General features: G+C 36.1%; 1 protein-coding gene across 4 annotated transcripts in view; it reads right to left on the bottom strand.

Annotated features, from left to right (window-relative positions):
- PTPRC (protein tyrosine phosphatase receptor type C) overlaps positions 1 to 15,728 on the bottom strand; it is a 119,015-nt gene that overhangs the window by 49,056 nt on the left and 54,231 nt on the right. The window contains exons 4-9 of one of the 4 annotated variants that reach the window (XM_054479488.2): positions 10,752 to 10,949; positions 7,952 to 8,092; positions 5,132 to 5,275; positions 4,304 to 4,378; positions 3,175 to 3,201; positions 704 to 922 (exon numbers count right to left, since the gene is read on the bottom strand). In XM_054479488.2, coding sequence (XP_054335463.1) covers positions 704 to 922; positions 3,175 to 3,201; positions 4,304 to 4,378; positions 5,132 to 5,275; positions 7,952 to 8,092; positions 10,752 to 10,949 — 804 coding nt within the window. The remainder of the gene's footprint in view (positions 1 to 703; positions 923 to 3,174; positions 3,202 to 4,303; positions 4,379 to 5,131; positions 5,276 to 7,951; positions 8,093 to 10,751; positions 10,950 to 15,728) is intronic. The other 3 variants (XM_054479509.2, XM_054479498.2, XM_054479519.1) reach the window with 3 other exon arrangements.

Consider the following 15,728-nt stretch of genomic DNA (forward strand, 5'->3'; position numbering starts at 1 on the left):
GGAAAATGAATAAATTAAATGGATTTTATTTTCAAAATACATTTGATGTTAACGTATTTAAATGTTAATAAATTTATTAATAGTCTTGAATTATTAAATGATATAACTTTTTTTTAAATTACACAGCTCTGGAATCCCTTTTCCAGAATGCATTTAGCTAAGAGATGCTTCCCTGGAGTCTACCCGACACCTGTCACCCCCTCCTCTTTCCGAGCAGTAGCTTAGCTGACAAAACCAGCTTGATCTCACTAACATGACCATAACCTTCCTTTATATGAATGTATTTTGGTTCTTCCCATACACATCAAATCCTTTATGTTTCTCCCTAATATATTTCAGATAAATTTGTACTTAAAAGAATAAATATGTGTACATATATAATTAATGACTTCATTTAAGTAGAGGAGAATAAAGAAAGCTTGTAGACAATCACTTAGCAGGATAAATTATATTTAGTGCACATGAACATCTCCCTGTTAAATAAGTAAAAGTGGTGATTAATGGATGTAAACAGGAGGCTTATTTGACTCTATCATTTTTACTTGGTTAAGAAAGCAGAAAGTTCACCCACTTGTTTCCAAGGGATTTCCTTTCCCTCAGCCCTGTTCTCTCACCAAACCAGTTCCTGTGACCACTGGAGAACACCACATACGAAAGTGTACTGTTTTTACAAATTTATTAAAAGAAATAAATTGATATTTACCTGGTGGCACAACTAACTTTAATTTCCTATAAGGAGCAGTACATGAATTATGAAATATGGAAAGAGATATTTGTTCACATTCTTTAAGGTTATGCAGCTCATTGTTTATGCAATTATTTTTTTCACATTCCACAGTCTCATTAACATTTAGCTTTGCCATAAATAATTTAGTTTCCTTGTTATATAGGTAATCCACAGGGATGTTTGCATATTTTTCACCTAAAAGAAAATGGAACATTGAGTGTTATCTTATTTTTCCAGAACAAACAAAACTACATTAATGCAAATGCCAAAATATCAAATCTACTAACCAAATATCCCCAAAAAACATGAAAAAGAAAAAACACATCAGGTGCCTCCATATCATTTTTTTCGTAATTCTCTGTGCTTTACTGCCCTATCAAGGACCCCAGCTTGTAAATTTATATTTGGATGATTACCAGATGAGTGTCTGTCTTCCTAGCTGGACTTGGAACTTCCATGAGAGCAAAGTCTAGTCTATTTTTATTATCACTGTAAATATAGGAGTATGCGTAATATTTATCATTAATGGGAACTCACTAGTTACTTGTTGACTTGATGCACAAATAAATGATGCATCTGAGAAATTTATTCTTGCTTTATAATTTTCTTGTTTCCTAAAATGTAGTTATTAACCCACTGTTTCTTCATATACATGGAGCATTAATTACTCAGAGACCAGAAGCCCTCATTCATTCCTTAACTTGGGTAAAATTATGATTGATAATATACCTCCAAAGCACCTTTGTTTAGTGTCAACAATTTCTGCTGACTGATAAAAATATCTTTACAACAAATATAAATTTATTCATTCGTTTTTATTCAACAAAAATTACTAAGCCCTTGTCATGTGTAAGACATGGTCACCAATACTAGGAATTCAAAGGCAAGTTAGATATAATCAGCTTTTAGAAATGTATAATCCAATGTGGAGGCAGACACACCCATGAATTGCAGGAGACATACAAACCTCTAAAATAAGATTATGCAGGAAATAATGTGGCACTAGAAAGGGAGAGATCTGTTCCATTTGGAGGTATAGGACAGGATTTCCAGAGAAGGTGACTTAGTTTGTGTTTTAAAATATGAGCAGGAAATAGAAAAATAGACATGGGGTTTGGGGGATGAGGTTGGAGCAGAATTCCAATTGTAGAGGAAGAGCAGGAGTGGCCACAGAGGCAGGAAGGAACAGTATGTGTTTAGAAATCTGTAAGTGGGCTGGGCGTGGTGGCTCATGCCTGTAATCCTAGCATTTGGAAGGCCGAGGCAGGTTGATCACCTGAGGTCAGGAGTTCAAGACCAGCATGGGCAACATGGTGAATCTCCATCTCTACTAAAAATACAAAAATCAGCTGGGCTCGGTGGCATGTGCCTGTAGTCCCAGCTACTTGGGAGGCTGAGGCAGGAGAATCACTTGAACCCAGGAGGCAGAGGTTGCAGTGAGCTGAGATTGTACCACCGCACTCCAGCCCGGGCAACAGAGTGAGAAAAAAAAAAAAAGAAAGAAAGAAAGAAAGAACTAACGAATGAAAGAAAGAAAGGGAAGAAAACAGTAAGTGGTTCCATATTACTTAAGTGAAGAACATAAGGAGGCAACAATGCAAGAGGCAAGGAAGAGAGGTGAATGACAACCTGATTACAAGAGATCATATTAATTAAACAGACATATGAAGGACACTCTTTACACTAAATGTATGGAAAGCTACTGAAGGCAGTAACTCCAGTGGTGAGACTTAGAAATGAATGGAGGAATAACCCCTGACCATGAAGAACCACTTTGCTTCAACTGAGAATCAAGGAAGAAAATGAGAAAGAAAAAAAAAAAAAGAGACAAACCGTTTTCAAGTATCTGCTTTGAGCCAGCCCCCAACAAGCAAGACAGAAAGAGAGAGAAAAAGAGAGATTTTTCTTCTTGATAAGCTTTGAAGGTATTATCCACATTTTATATTTATCATCACACTGAATCCTTGTCCCCCTCCCCTTCACCAACAAACTTGCTGTCATTCCATTTTTTTTTTTTCAAATACCTAAATTAAATTAAGTGGCTTTACCAAAGTTGTCTAACTGGAAAATTTAGTTTTCAACTTTTATTTTGGATTCCAGGGTTATATGTGCAAGTTTGTTACAAAGGTATATTGCATGATGCTGAGGTTTGCAGTAAAATTGAATTCGACGCCCAGGAAGTAGGCACAGTTCCCAGTATAGGTAGTTTCCCAACCCTTGCCTTCCTCCCTCCATCATCGCTCTTGTATTTCCCAGTGTCTATCATTCCCAACTCTATGTCCATGTGTAGCTAGTAATTTTTCACTAATTTGAGACTAGTCATTGGTGAGAAATTAGAGCCAGTGAGTTTAGCTTGCTAGTGGGTCCTGAAAGCTTGGAATAAAGAAAGATGTAATTAAAGTGCTATTCCAAAGTGAGGTGTGCTGATTCTAAGTAAATAAACTTACCACATGTTGGCTTAGATGGAGTAGTAGCTGTAACGGAGAAAAAAAATAATATAAATTATTAAAATTTTGCTTTAGAATATCTACCATGTCATTTTTGGGAAAGCTGATTTACGGTACTTCTACTTCATAAAGTCTATCTAGTTAGATTTAACAGAATATGAAGGATTTGCCTAGTACAGGTTTTAATTTCAAAACTTAAAGCATTATAAAGGAATGAGCTAATTCTATAAACTTTTTCATAAATATACCCAATAAATACAATTAACAATATTAAGACTTTTAGGTACACATCTAATTGCAGTATGGCAACATGGCTGAAGAGTCACACATCCAAAAATATTTTAAAGGTCTTCATTTTTTGATTAATCTCAATGTCAATTTATATAATTATGACCCCCATAGTACGAAGTTTATACTTTTCATTTATATAAAAAAAAAGTCAGAGAAAATGCAAAGGCTGCTTCATTCTCTAGATTAACTTTTGTAAGCTCTTTGCACATCTACTAGATCCAGGGTAACAAATTTCTCTCTCAACAAATTTAGTAGTATCTTGTGTGAGTGTAGGCATTTAAGTTGAATAATTGGGAGAACATGTGCTTTGTGTAAGCTAAGAGATCTCTGCTCATCTTGATTTTGGGTTGGAAGAATTTGAGAAGAATTGTAGGCTTGCAAGCTCTGATCAGCTTACTTGCTGATTCACAGATACCACCATTGCTATAGCCATTCCTCAATGCCTCTTTCCTTTATCTCCATGCCCTCTCACTGCTTAACTGGAACTGTGCAATCAGCTGTCTGATGCTCACCACTTGCAACGGACAGCCCCTTTGATGGGCTTGTTCTTTTCCTTACTAAGACCTAAACCCCCGTGAGAAAAAGTTCTAGTAGATTTGGTTGTTTCTCACACATGTTTTCTGATGGATTATGACAGTAACAATTACATCCTGATCTCATCAGCTGTTGCACTGCTAAGCAGAGAAATGTCTTCCTGCTGTTCCATTACCCTCAGGATTCAAACACTTAATGCAACTTAAAGAAAGGAGCCCGAGGTAGAGTGGGTGGAAGGCCCTTGTGAGAGCACATCACCAGGCACATGGGGATGGTGTGGCTGCCTGACTGAGGGTAATATCACCTATTGTTGTGGTTGAAATGACAGTGCTTCCAGAAGGGCTCAGAGTGGTTGTTTCAGAGGCACTAAGGTAGGTATCTGCAAGAAAATGAACAGAAGAATAAAAGTTAATGAGTTTGTTATATTAAAAGGTGAAAGAAAAACTCTTTAGCAAAGATAATTTCCTAATGGCATCTTTGCTCTAGGAGTCCTCGTTTGATTTGACGTTCGCTTGTTTTTAAAATAATAAAGTGAATCAAAGATGTATTTCAAGTCATTTAAACTAAACATTGTATAAATTGAGGGAAAACTATTCATTCCTTGATATAATTCTTAGTTGATGATGTGCAATCTTCCTCAAACTATTCATTTCCCTTTCATTCACGGCTTTCCATACTTGGATTCCAATAAGGGTCACAATTACTCTTTTAAAATATTTATTACATACCAGATTTTTACATATTCAGTCATCACGTTAATATTTTGAAAGGAGTGTTACTATGTCCATTTTTACAGAAAGCAAATCCGATATGCAGAAAGTATTAGTAATTTGCCCTGTAATCAGCTACGAAGTTGAAGAAACTGGATTTGATCCCAGAGCTATATGACATTAAGGCCTATTATTGATTCTTCTTTGCCATGGACTTTTATAATATTAATAATAAAATAAAATACGCCCAGAAAAAGCTTACTGGCAAGTTTCTTTTGCATAATTTGGTGTTGATACGTGAACATTTGTAAAATGGGAAACCTGCAAATAATATTTGGCACAAAATAAAAGAGCTTCATTAAAGTTTTGAGTTTCCACTTCATTATCTATAACTGAAGACACCTAGAGCAGCATAGTCAGACCTGAGGTGTTCGCTGTGATGGTGGTGTTGGAGGTGCGTGCAGGTAAGGCAGCAGAGCTGTGGCATGCAAGGCTGAGGGTGGTTGTTAATGGGGAAACTGGGTCTGTAGGAAAGGTGCTGGCTGTACTCCTCTCTCCTGGGACATCTGCAATCAGAAGGGCCATCAGTACTGTCACTTGTGTCTGTCACGCAAGGGCAATAGGCAGATAGCCAACATAAACACAATTACTAAAGTTAAGGCAGAGAAACAAACCTTCAAGCACTTCTGCGATACCACGACACATGCATTCTACAGAACTGTACCAAAAATACCAGGGCTTATGGGAAAGATGCGTTTAGGGGCGGACAACTGGAAACCTATGCAGCTTCATAATCAGAGCACAACTTAAAAAAATATATCATTTGGACAGCCCAAGAAGCCTAAGACTCTGGGCTGCAGGCTGCCTTAGGCAATATAAAAAATGCATCAAAGCAGTAGAGACTGGTGCTGTCTTAGTGGTGCTGAGACCGTGTAGACAGAGGTAGAGCTCTGAGTGTAAAAGGTTGGCACAGGAGGAAGTGCAACTTGATACATGCTGAGAGCCTTGCAGGCACACACCTCTCTGGGGAGGGATCCCTGGGTGCAGGTGCTCAGTTTTAATTTTCTTAAAATAGAGCTGAATGGGATCCTGCCTGGGCCACAGCATGAGCTCAAAGGTTTTCTTTCTCTTCCTTTCCAGCTGAAGGTTACAATTCTACTTTCACAATTCAGGCTTCCCTGGCCAGGAAAAATCAGATTGCCTTGAAATCCAACAAATTCCACATTACAGTGGCATCATTCTCTTATTTTCCAATCACATAGTTGCTAATTGGTATAGAATCTAGTGTTGTAGCCAAAGAAACTGCACATTGTACTAGGTTAGAACTTTCCATTGTCAGGCTTCAAATTACCTAATGTATTTTACATCTTTGCCCAACATCACATCCAGAATTACAGCACAGGCAATCAATGTATATTCATTTGGTGCCTACTAGATGACTAGCACTACACTAGTTGCCATGGAAAAAGCAAAAGAAATATGAACTGCCCTCTATTCAAGAGCTTGTTGGGTTATTTTCTGTCAAGATCCCTCGGGTCATCAGTTCAATGATGTGAGATTACTCTCACATTTGCAGGCAGAGTCTGTATTTCTGCAGTAATACATGCATGCACATTCTGAACATGGCTTTGATTTGAGCATGTGGGTGTCTACCAATTACAAATGCAGTACAGTCTATAATTTCACACATACATTCCATTAGAATTGAAAATGCATCTTCCAAATAATTGAGCATGGGTTCTCAGCTCAGTCTTCAAAAGCCACCACGAAATTTAACTAAACCATAGAATAGAATAAACAACATAAACATGAGGTTTTCCACTCTGGATCCCCAGAGGAGGGCTCCAGCAGAATATGTAGAAGAGTGAGGAAAGCTCATTTATTCATCCTTTAAAAAACTCATTCAGACATAGAACTGGCCCTCTGCAGAGTTTTGAAAGCAGCTTTTTTCCACCTTCTTTTCCACACTCCTCTCACTCACTTGTTCTGTTCTCCCCTCTCTAGCAGACCCTGCTCCCAAGCTGTATTGAGGCTTCCACTCTCAACCTCCCGAAACTCCCTACCTTCCCTCCTCCTCACTTGAAAACTTCGTTTCCCTTTTTATGTAGGTACTCTCAGTGGTGGTTATGGGCGGCATTTACAATTTTAGTTAGGTTGATTAATCCTAATAGATTTTTAATCAGTGGAATTAGCCACTTTGAGAGGAAGAATTCCTTGATCAGGACAGAGCAGACTAGTCTGTGTGACAACTAGCCCCCAGGGGTCAGTCCCCTTTTGTTGTTTTATAGTTTCTGCCCCTCCACTATTTCTGGATCTGTGGGTTTGCTAAAAGCTCCAAATATTTTTATTGTGGTTCCCATGGCGGCCGGACTAGGTGGAATGAGGCAGGTGAGGGCAGCTCTTCTCCCACTTGTTTAAAGAGTGTGGATTGCTTGGAATGATTTTTATGCCAAGGGCACAGTTTTAATACTGAAAAATAATAATTATTCTATTTGATGTGTTTGATTCCTACCTAAAGCAAGACCATGTTCCTGCCAGCTACATAGGTCTACCATTTATATCTTTAACTTTCAAGCACTCAGATCACTGAAATTACATATGAGACTGTGTGGATTTGTGATCTGACAAAAGACATACTTGTTTTTCTTGCATATAAAAGGGCACCACGAAGTGATTTGGACACTAATTTTGAAAAGAAAAGGGAGGAAATATTCTGCATTGTTGTTATAAACACAGAGATGCCATCCTGAAAGATTCTTAATGTTTGAATGGGAAATAAACCCATTCCTTTCTTTTTTTTTCTCATTATTTAAATAACAGTTTCATTGTGGTTACAATTTCTCACTGCCCTTCATTGATAATAGGAATCACTCTTTACCCTTTTGTTTGTTGGTACAAAGTCTTTAAGTAAAGATTTATGCATATTATTTCTTACTTCTAACAAAAAGTTTTCCCTGTAGAATGATAATTGCCTAAAATATATAAAAAATAGACTATCCTGAATAATGCTTCCTCCTGAGCAGATTTTTGCTGTAGTCTCACAATTCTCACTATTATTTCATCTCTATTAAAAGGACATTTGTTCTGTTGTTTCATATTCCTAAGAGTGACTGAAATTCCAAATTCATCAACTAGCAATAGCTGCACGTTGAATAAGTGGTTAGATTTCCTCACACCATTCTTAAATACAGGTAGTCGTCATGTACTTTTCATATTTGCACAAGTCTGAAGGACCCGCAAACCTGAGATAGCATTGCTGCCTGGGGTAGGGTTGAGTTTTGCATTGGCGGCGGAGCCGCTGAATGTCTGCGTGTCAGTTCCAGCAGAGGGCGTCTGCGAGTCTGCGTGCGTGGGAAGGTGAGGCGTCTGTACTGATGAAACACCTAAGGTAGGAAAGTGAGATCATTACATCAATCTTCCCCCACTGGAGATGAATAATTTACTAAGAGGTTATAAGGAGCAAATTGCGATTATAGTTTACTAAACTGTGAAGTGACTGAATCTGTTAAAATGTGTCTGTCAGTATTTAAATTTGCTTGGCTGGAAAGTGACAGGCACCTGAGTCCTCTATTTACATCGCCTTGGGAGGTTTCCTGAGCTGGATGCAGCCATAGAGAATTCGTGTTTCCAGGTGGCTTTACTGACTTTCACATCACTGTGAGCTTTCTGAATTCTCCGTCAACTCTACAAACTGACAGATGGGACATTTCTTTGTAGGCAGAATAAGAAAGGAATCTTCCAATATACTAGTATGTCTTACAAATTACAAAGAAAAGAAAAAATTTAAAAATGGACAAGAGATGTGACAGACATCTACCTGATATACACAAGGGCCGAAAGGTATATGAAAAAAGGTTCAGTGTTAAGAACAATTTTTTAAATGTAAATCAACATGAAATATTTCTAGCTAGCATACTGGCAGAGTTTTAAAAGGTTGATAATATCTAGTGTTTGAAAACATGTGGAAACCATCTCACATGTCCATGCTTACACACACGGTCTCTCACATACTCACAAAATCATATGTTGAGAGCCTGGAGGATATACAACAATGGTTAAAAAGGTACCTTTAAGGAACAGAATTTAAAGGGATGTTGTTTTCATTGTGTGTCTTTTAAGTACATATAAAGCATACACTTTATATACTTTAATCCTATATGTATATATGTATATGTATGTATACATAGGATTAAAGTATATACACACACAATACATACATATACTTTATATATACTTAACAGTATATACAAATATATATACACACATACCCATCTATACTGAAAATGTTTTGAAATAGTCACAAACTATCTTTATAAAAATAAAATCACATAATTAAATTTAATGTTATGCACATGGATGGTTATTGTAACCATTTTCAAAAATGAACAATTTTGAATAGTGTATATAAATATCCTTAGAAATGCAGTTTAAAGGATTTTTCCCCCAATTATATCAGTAAATGAAAAAAATTGACTGCATTCAGCAGTATAAATCAATCATAATCATAAATTAAATAACTCATATAGACTTTATTCCAATAGCTAATTGAAATATCACCTGATGAAAAGATTATTTTCTAGAAAAGAAAGTGTGTTTTTATTTGAAAGCATAAACTTTTCAAGGTAATTTCACCATCAGTATTATTTTGCTAGAACAAATCAGTATTTTAAAATTATTCATCGTTATTTTCAATCTATTCAATTTTAAACCTTTCTCATACTTTGCTCTGTCTGTAAATTTATGGCTTAAGTGGTTTTAGATTTTAAAAATGTGGGAATGAAAGGAATGTTGCATTGTTTTTTGTGCATGTGACGTGAAATACAGAACCTTCAAAAGGAAAACTCTATGTGACACTACTCAGGCAATAAACAAAATAATAAAATGGCATGAGATGTTCTACCTAGTCATCAGCACCTTCATACTTGCATTCCTTTTGTAAAAATTTTGGGCAATGCGTTCAAACTTTTACAGTATTTAGACAGGTCCTAGTCACTACCCTGCTATGGTGACAGGGAAACAAATGGAAGATTAAATACACAGTCTTGTACTTGCTGTAGGAAGGCACTGACCATTTATTTAACTGCTTACTATATCCAATAAACTTCATCAGTATGGTACTCAAAATACTTTGATGTACCCTAAACAAAATTTCTGTGATGGTGTTATATATGCTTGTTTTTCAAATGAAGATAAATGGCATTGTTAAACAGTTCAAATAGCTTAGTATCTTTTATCAGAGTATGTCTATAAACCTGTTTGCCCAAAAAAAGTCAACACAACACATAATTTCAGAAAAGAATGGACACTCTCCTGATGGTAAATTTGAGTACTGAATACACTGGCAGACCTATTGCTAAACATTAAATGAGCATATACATATGTCAGCATTCTAAGGAGCATCAGTGCCTCTCCCTGGCAAAAATATCTCTCGCATCAGTCTGATTTTTGCCGGGAACATGGCTACATTGCCTTTAATTTTACCAGTAGAACTCGCAACCTTAATTAAAAATGTTTTCAATAATGCAAATGCTCTTAAAAGAAACTCATAACAAAATTGGGTTGTCACTTCTCAGAGTGAATTTAAAAATAATACATTCTCTATCTTCAACAATTTTTGGATAAAGAGAATCTAGAATGAAACAAAGAAATGGGAAGATTCCTGTTTAAGGCACCTTCCAAGGAGAACAGGACTGATAATCTCTGAACTAGGGAAATTCTCATCTGTCCAGGTGGCGGGAAGCCAAGTGGGAGAATCATGGAGAGTGTACACAGATCAGAGGATACTAGAACAAATTTACTCTCCTGATTGTCCTTGGAGATCTTGCTTCCCTCCTTTTCTCTCTCTACTCCCTAACAACATGCATTAATTACTTCAGTCGATCTGTATTTTACAGATACTAATTTCCTGCAATTTCTGCACTTGAATAAAATCACATACTTAGAAACTGTGCACATAATTTAAAGACAAGTTGTACTGATAACTTCAGAATTTTCTAAATGACATTGCCCTGATATTTAAGTTAACAACTTTTGTGTGCCAACCTGTGGTATTAAAAGCACTAGCATTATCCAAAGAGTCCGGGGATACTTGGGTTGAAGTATTGTCTGGACTAAGAGAAGGTGTGGTCTCTGAGAAGTCATTTTCTCTTTCAGAGATGCTTGCGGGTGAGAATGCAGTGGTGTGAGTAGGTAAGGGGTCACTTGAAAGTGGAACACTGGGCATCTTTGCTGCAGTCGATCCTGTTAAATTAATGGAAAATGGAAGAAGGACAAAATAAATATGTGAATCATATCCTAAATGTATACTCATCCCAGTATACTAACTCCCCAGTCCATTATAGTGTGTATGTGCGTATAATCTACACATACATACACACACACCATACATAAGTATATGTATATGGTGTGTATATGTATTCATAAATATATATACACATATATACATGCATATATACAAATATTGATGCATACAGAGGTACATATATAGACACAGATCTAAAACAAGCTACAGAACTTTAGCTAAAGATAAAAATGGGAAAATGAAATTGAAGCAGCTTCTCACCTATCCAAAGCAATTGAGTTCAGAAGGATGAAGCATAATGGGTAAAGATGATTAAAAAAAATTAAAAAGTTGTAGATAAAGAAAAGGATAGAGAAAGGTAAAGTTAGAAGGTTTTTAGCAGAGCTAGGGTTTCAGGAGAAAAAAATGAAAGACAAAACTTCTATTTATTCATGGAGATATATATATATATATATATCAATGAAAAAAATATATATATTTACATTTTTTTGAGACAGAGTCTCACTCTGTCATCAGGCTGGAGTGCAGTAGCATGATCTTGGCTCACTGCAACCTCCGACTCCCTGGTTCAAGCGATTCTCCTGCCTCAGCCTCCCAAGTACCTGGGATTACAGGCATACACCACCACATCCAGCTAATTTTTGTATTTTTAGTAGAGATGGGGTTTCACCATGTTGGCCAGGATGGTCTCGATCTCCTGACCTCATGATCCACCCGCCTCCCAAAGTGGATTATGCTTTGTACTTGCTGTAGGAAGGCACTGACCATTTATTTAACTGCTTACTATATCCAATAAACTTCATCAGTATGGTACTCAAAATACTTTGATGTACCCTAAACAAAATTTCTGTGATGGTGTTATATATGCTTGTTTTTCAAATGAAGATAAATGGCATTGTTAAACAGTTCAAATAGCTTAGTATCTTTTATCAGAGTATGTCTATAAACCTGTTTGCCCAAAAAAAGTCAACACAACACATTATTTCAGAAAAGAATGAACACTCTCCTGATGGTAAATTTGAGTACTGAATACACTGGCAGACCTATTGCTAAACATTAAATGAGCATATACATATGTCAGCATTCTAAGGAGCATCAGTGCCTCTCCCTGGCAAAAATATCTCTCGCATCAATCTGATTTTTGCCGGGAACATGGCTACATTGCCTTTAATTTTACCAGTAGAACTCGCAACCTTAATTAAAAATGTTTTCAATAATGCAAATGCTCTTAAAAGAAACTCATAACAAAATTGGGTTGTCACTTCTCAGAGTGAATTTAAAAATAATACATTCTCTATCTTCAACAATTTTTGGATAAAGAGAATCTAGAATGAAACAAAGAAATGGGAAGATTCCCGTTTAAGGCACCTTCCAAGGAGAACAGGACTCCCAAAGTAATCCCTCCCAAAGTGCTGGGATTACAGGCGTGAGAGGGATCCTGTAATCCCTCACAAAGTGCTGGGATTACAGGCGTGAGCCACCATGCCCAGCCTATTCATGGATTTTTTGAAAAATAAATTAAATGCAAACAAAGCAATGAAAATGTGTGTAAAGGACTGAAAAACAAAACTCACAACTAGGTTTACAAACAAACAAAGTCTACAGAAATGTCTGACTTCATGATAACAAAGAGATACAATTTAAAATACTGAAATAATTTCCACAATTCAAGTTTACTTTAAGAAGAGGAAAATATGTGACAAAGTAGTAGTGAAATAAGTTTATGCACAGCTGACATGAGTGTACAATGGTAAAAAAAAAATCTGCAGGGAATTAGCACTGTTGATTAAAGTCCTTTAAAATTTTTTTATGCTCTTTTACTGAAAAAACTGGTTTTCTTAATAAAAGAATAGAAAAATACACCAAATGTGTCAAAAAAAAAAAAAAAAAGCTCATGTGGTCTCTGGAGGTTGGGATTATAAAGATGTATTTAAAATTTTGTTTTTTGCTTAACATATATTTACTTTTTGAAACGCAAAAAAAAATTTTAAATATTTAATTAGGCAAAAACTGAACTATATCACACAAAAAGCAATAATTAAATCAGTTCAACAAGATTAGGCAAAAGACAATGGCACAAATATGGAAAAAGGTAGAGAATGAGAGAAACTAGAAAAGGAGTACAAATGATAGGACAGGAAAGAGTTAAGAACGAAAATTGCAATATTACTCACTAGAGAATAAAATGGAAATAGTATGATAAATAAAAAACCCAGCTTTATTCATTAGTATCAAAGCTAAAGTTAATTTTTACTAAATACAGATAAAATTCATCTTAATTATGTTGAACTTCAGCAATGCCAATATACATGAAATATTGCAGAACTATTCTGTGATTACAGAAATAAAATTATCATAGACTTGTTATGCGTGTAATTTTCCAATGAAAAACTTCAATCTCTAGATTTTTGTAACCAAATAACTCACAAATAAATCCATCGAAATTTTACCCATAATTACATGCCAGCATATCCAACTAAGTACAGTAATAGGATAGTAACTACCTCTAGTCTTCAGTGTAAAATCAGGTCTAACTTTATATTTTTTCATCTGCTTTGCATTGAATAAAAGAAAGGGGGGGAGAGAGGGTGGGAGAAAAGAAAGGAAAAGAGAAGGGGGTGGGAGTAAGGGAGTGGAAAGAAAGTAGGAAAGAAGGGAGGAAAGAAGGGAGGGAGGACGGAAGGAGAGAGTTTAGAATTCTTTCTATTCACATTAAGTCACTGTCATCATTATAGACTTGACAATTATTAATTTGTTAATTTTAGGTTAAACCAATTCTGGTGTCTGCCGGCTTCCAATGATCCCTTTTGCTTTGAGAGAAATGTTGCAACAAGTTCCCTTTATGGTCCACTCTCACTCTTTTATTAGATGTGAATTACAAACAGACTAGAAAGAAAATCATGCAGCATTCTCTTTAGAATAGTATGTGATGGTTAATATTGAGCGTCAACTTGATTGGATTGAAGGATGCAAAGTATTGTTCCTGGGTGTGCCTGTGAGAGTATTGCCAAAGGAGATTAACACTTGAGTCAGTGGACTAGGGGAGGCAGACCCTCCCCAAACCCCCCACCCCCACCCAATATGAGTGGGCATCATCCAATCAACTGCCAGCATGGCTAGAAAAAGCAGGCACAAGAAGGTAGGAGAAGTGGGCTTGCTGAGTCTTCTGGTCTTCATCTTTCTCTCGTGCTGGCTGCTTCCTGCTCTTGAACATCAGACTCCAAGTTCCTCAGCTTTTGGACTCTTGGACTTACTCCAGTGGTTTGCCAGGGGCCCTCGGGCCTTTGGCCACTGACTGGAGGCTGCACTGTCAGCTTCCCTACTTTTGAGGTTTGGTGACTCCGATTGGTTTCCTTGCTCCTCAGCTTGCAGATGGCCTATTGTGGGACTTCACCTCTTGATTGTGTGTCAATACGCCTTAATAAACTACCCCTCATATACACATCTATCCTATTAGTTCTGTCCCTCTAGAGAACCCAGACTAATACATAGTACCACACTATTTTGATGAGTAGCATTCCTAAAGATTACTTCTAGCCAAGTAAATTCAGTCCCAGGTGTAGGGAGAAAGGTTTTCAGAGAACTACTCTCCTTCATATCTGTGCACACATCTTAAGTTCAGTTCACATTCCCTTTCACAAATAAGAATTTAAAATTAGAAAACCTGACTCAATTGCCAATTCCACATTGTTCTTGAACCTCCACTTTGCAAATTCTCCTGGTTTCCATTGATGACATCGTTGTGGCCAATATTTGGGAGAGACCATTTTCCTTTGCATTTTGGTTAACAGTTTTAACTTACCTGGTTTCATCACTTGGAGGCTTGTCATAATAGAGTCAATTCAGAGATAACAGAAACCCCCTCAATAAGGTGATGAGTCATGTGTCATTTTAAAGAATCACTCCCCATTCTACCTTACACCTATCCCTTTCCTGCAAAAATAGCCAGCTGGTATGGTTGAGATGAATCTATCTTCTGTAAAAGTTGGAGATACTAAGTTGCATTTGAGTAGCTGGCATAAACCAATCACAATCTACTATGCAGGAATGACTTTTATTTATTTATAAAACATCACTGCCATGCTAAAAGCTGTAAAATTGTGTTAGACCTTTTTTAAAAATAAGGAAATATAGTTCTTTTGCAGATTCAGAAGTGTTTTTTTGTTACTATTTTCATGGTTATTTGTTTTCTTCATTTGGACGGAATTTTTATTTAATGACAAAAATATTCATTTTAATAACCCAATTTCATGATATGTTGAATGTACGTTAGTTGGAATTGTGCATTACAATATTAAATCAAAATTGTCTTCATCGTTTTACTTACCTTCTTAATGCATACTGCATACTGTCAACCATATGATTATGCAGGAAAAATACATTTTCAGTAACATCAGTTAAGTGATGTGATATTTAACCATCTGCAATTTAATTTTCTCTCTTATTTTGCATGTACTACGTATGAATTTATTTGTAGCATCTCTGTTTTTTAAATTTAATTTATCTCATGATTAAGACATTTATAAGGACTATTGAAATGTTCAGTAGAATTTGAAAATTATTGTTTAAAAATATCTTAATAGTCTCAAAGGTTTTGCATACCATTGAAAAAAGCAACATACTCTTAAAGAAATATAGACATATACAAATCTGTTATCTACATATCTATAACATACGTAGACAGCTCTTAACCTGCTTTCAGACTATAAAATCTTGTG

This window comes from Pongo pygmaeus, chromosome 1 (assembly GCF_028885625.2).
Source record: "Pongo pygmaeus isolate AG05252 chromosome 1, NHGRI_mPonPyg2-v2.0_pri, whole genome shotgun sequence".
Classification (NCBI taxonomy): domain Eukaryota; kingdom Metazoa; phylum Chordata; class Mammalia; order Primates; family Hominidae; genus Pongo; species Pongo pygmaeus.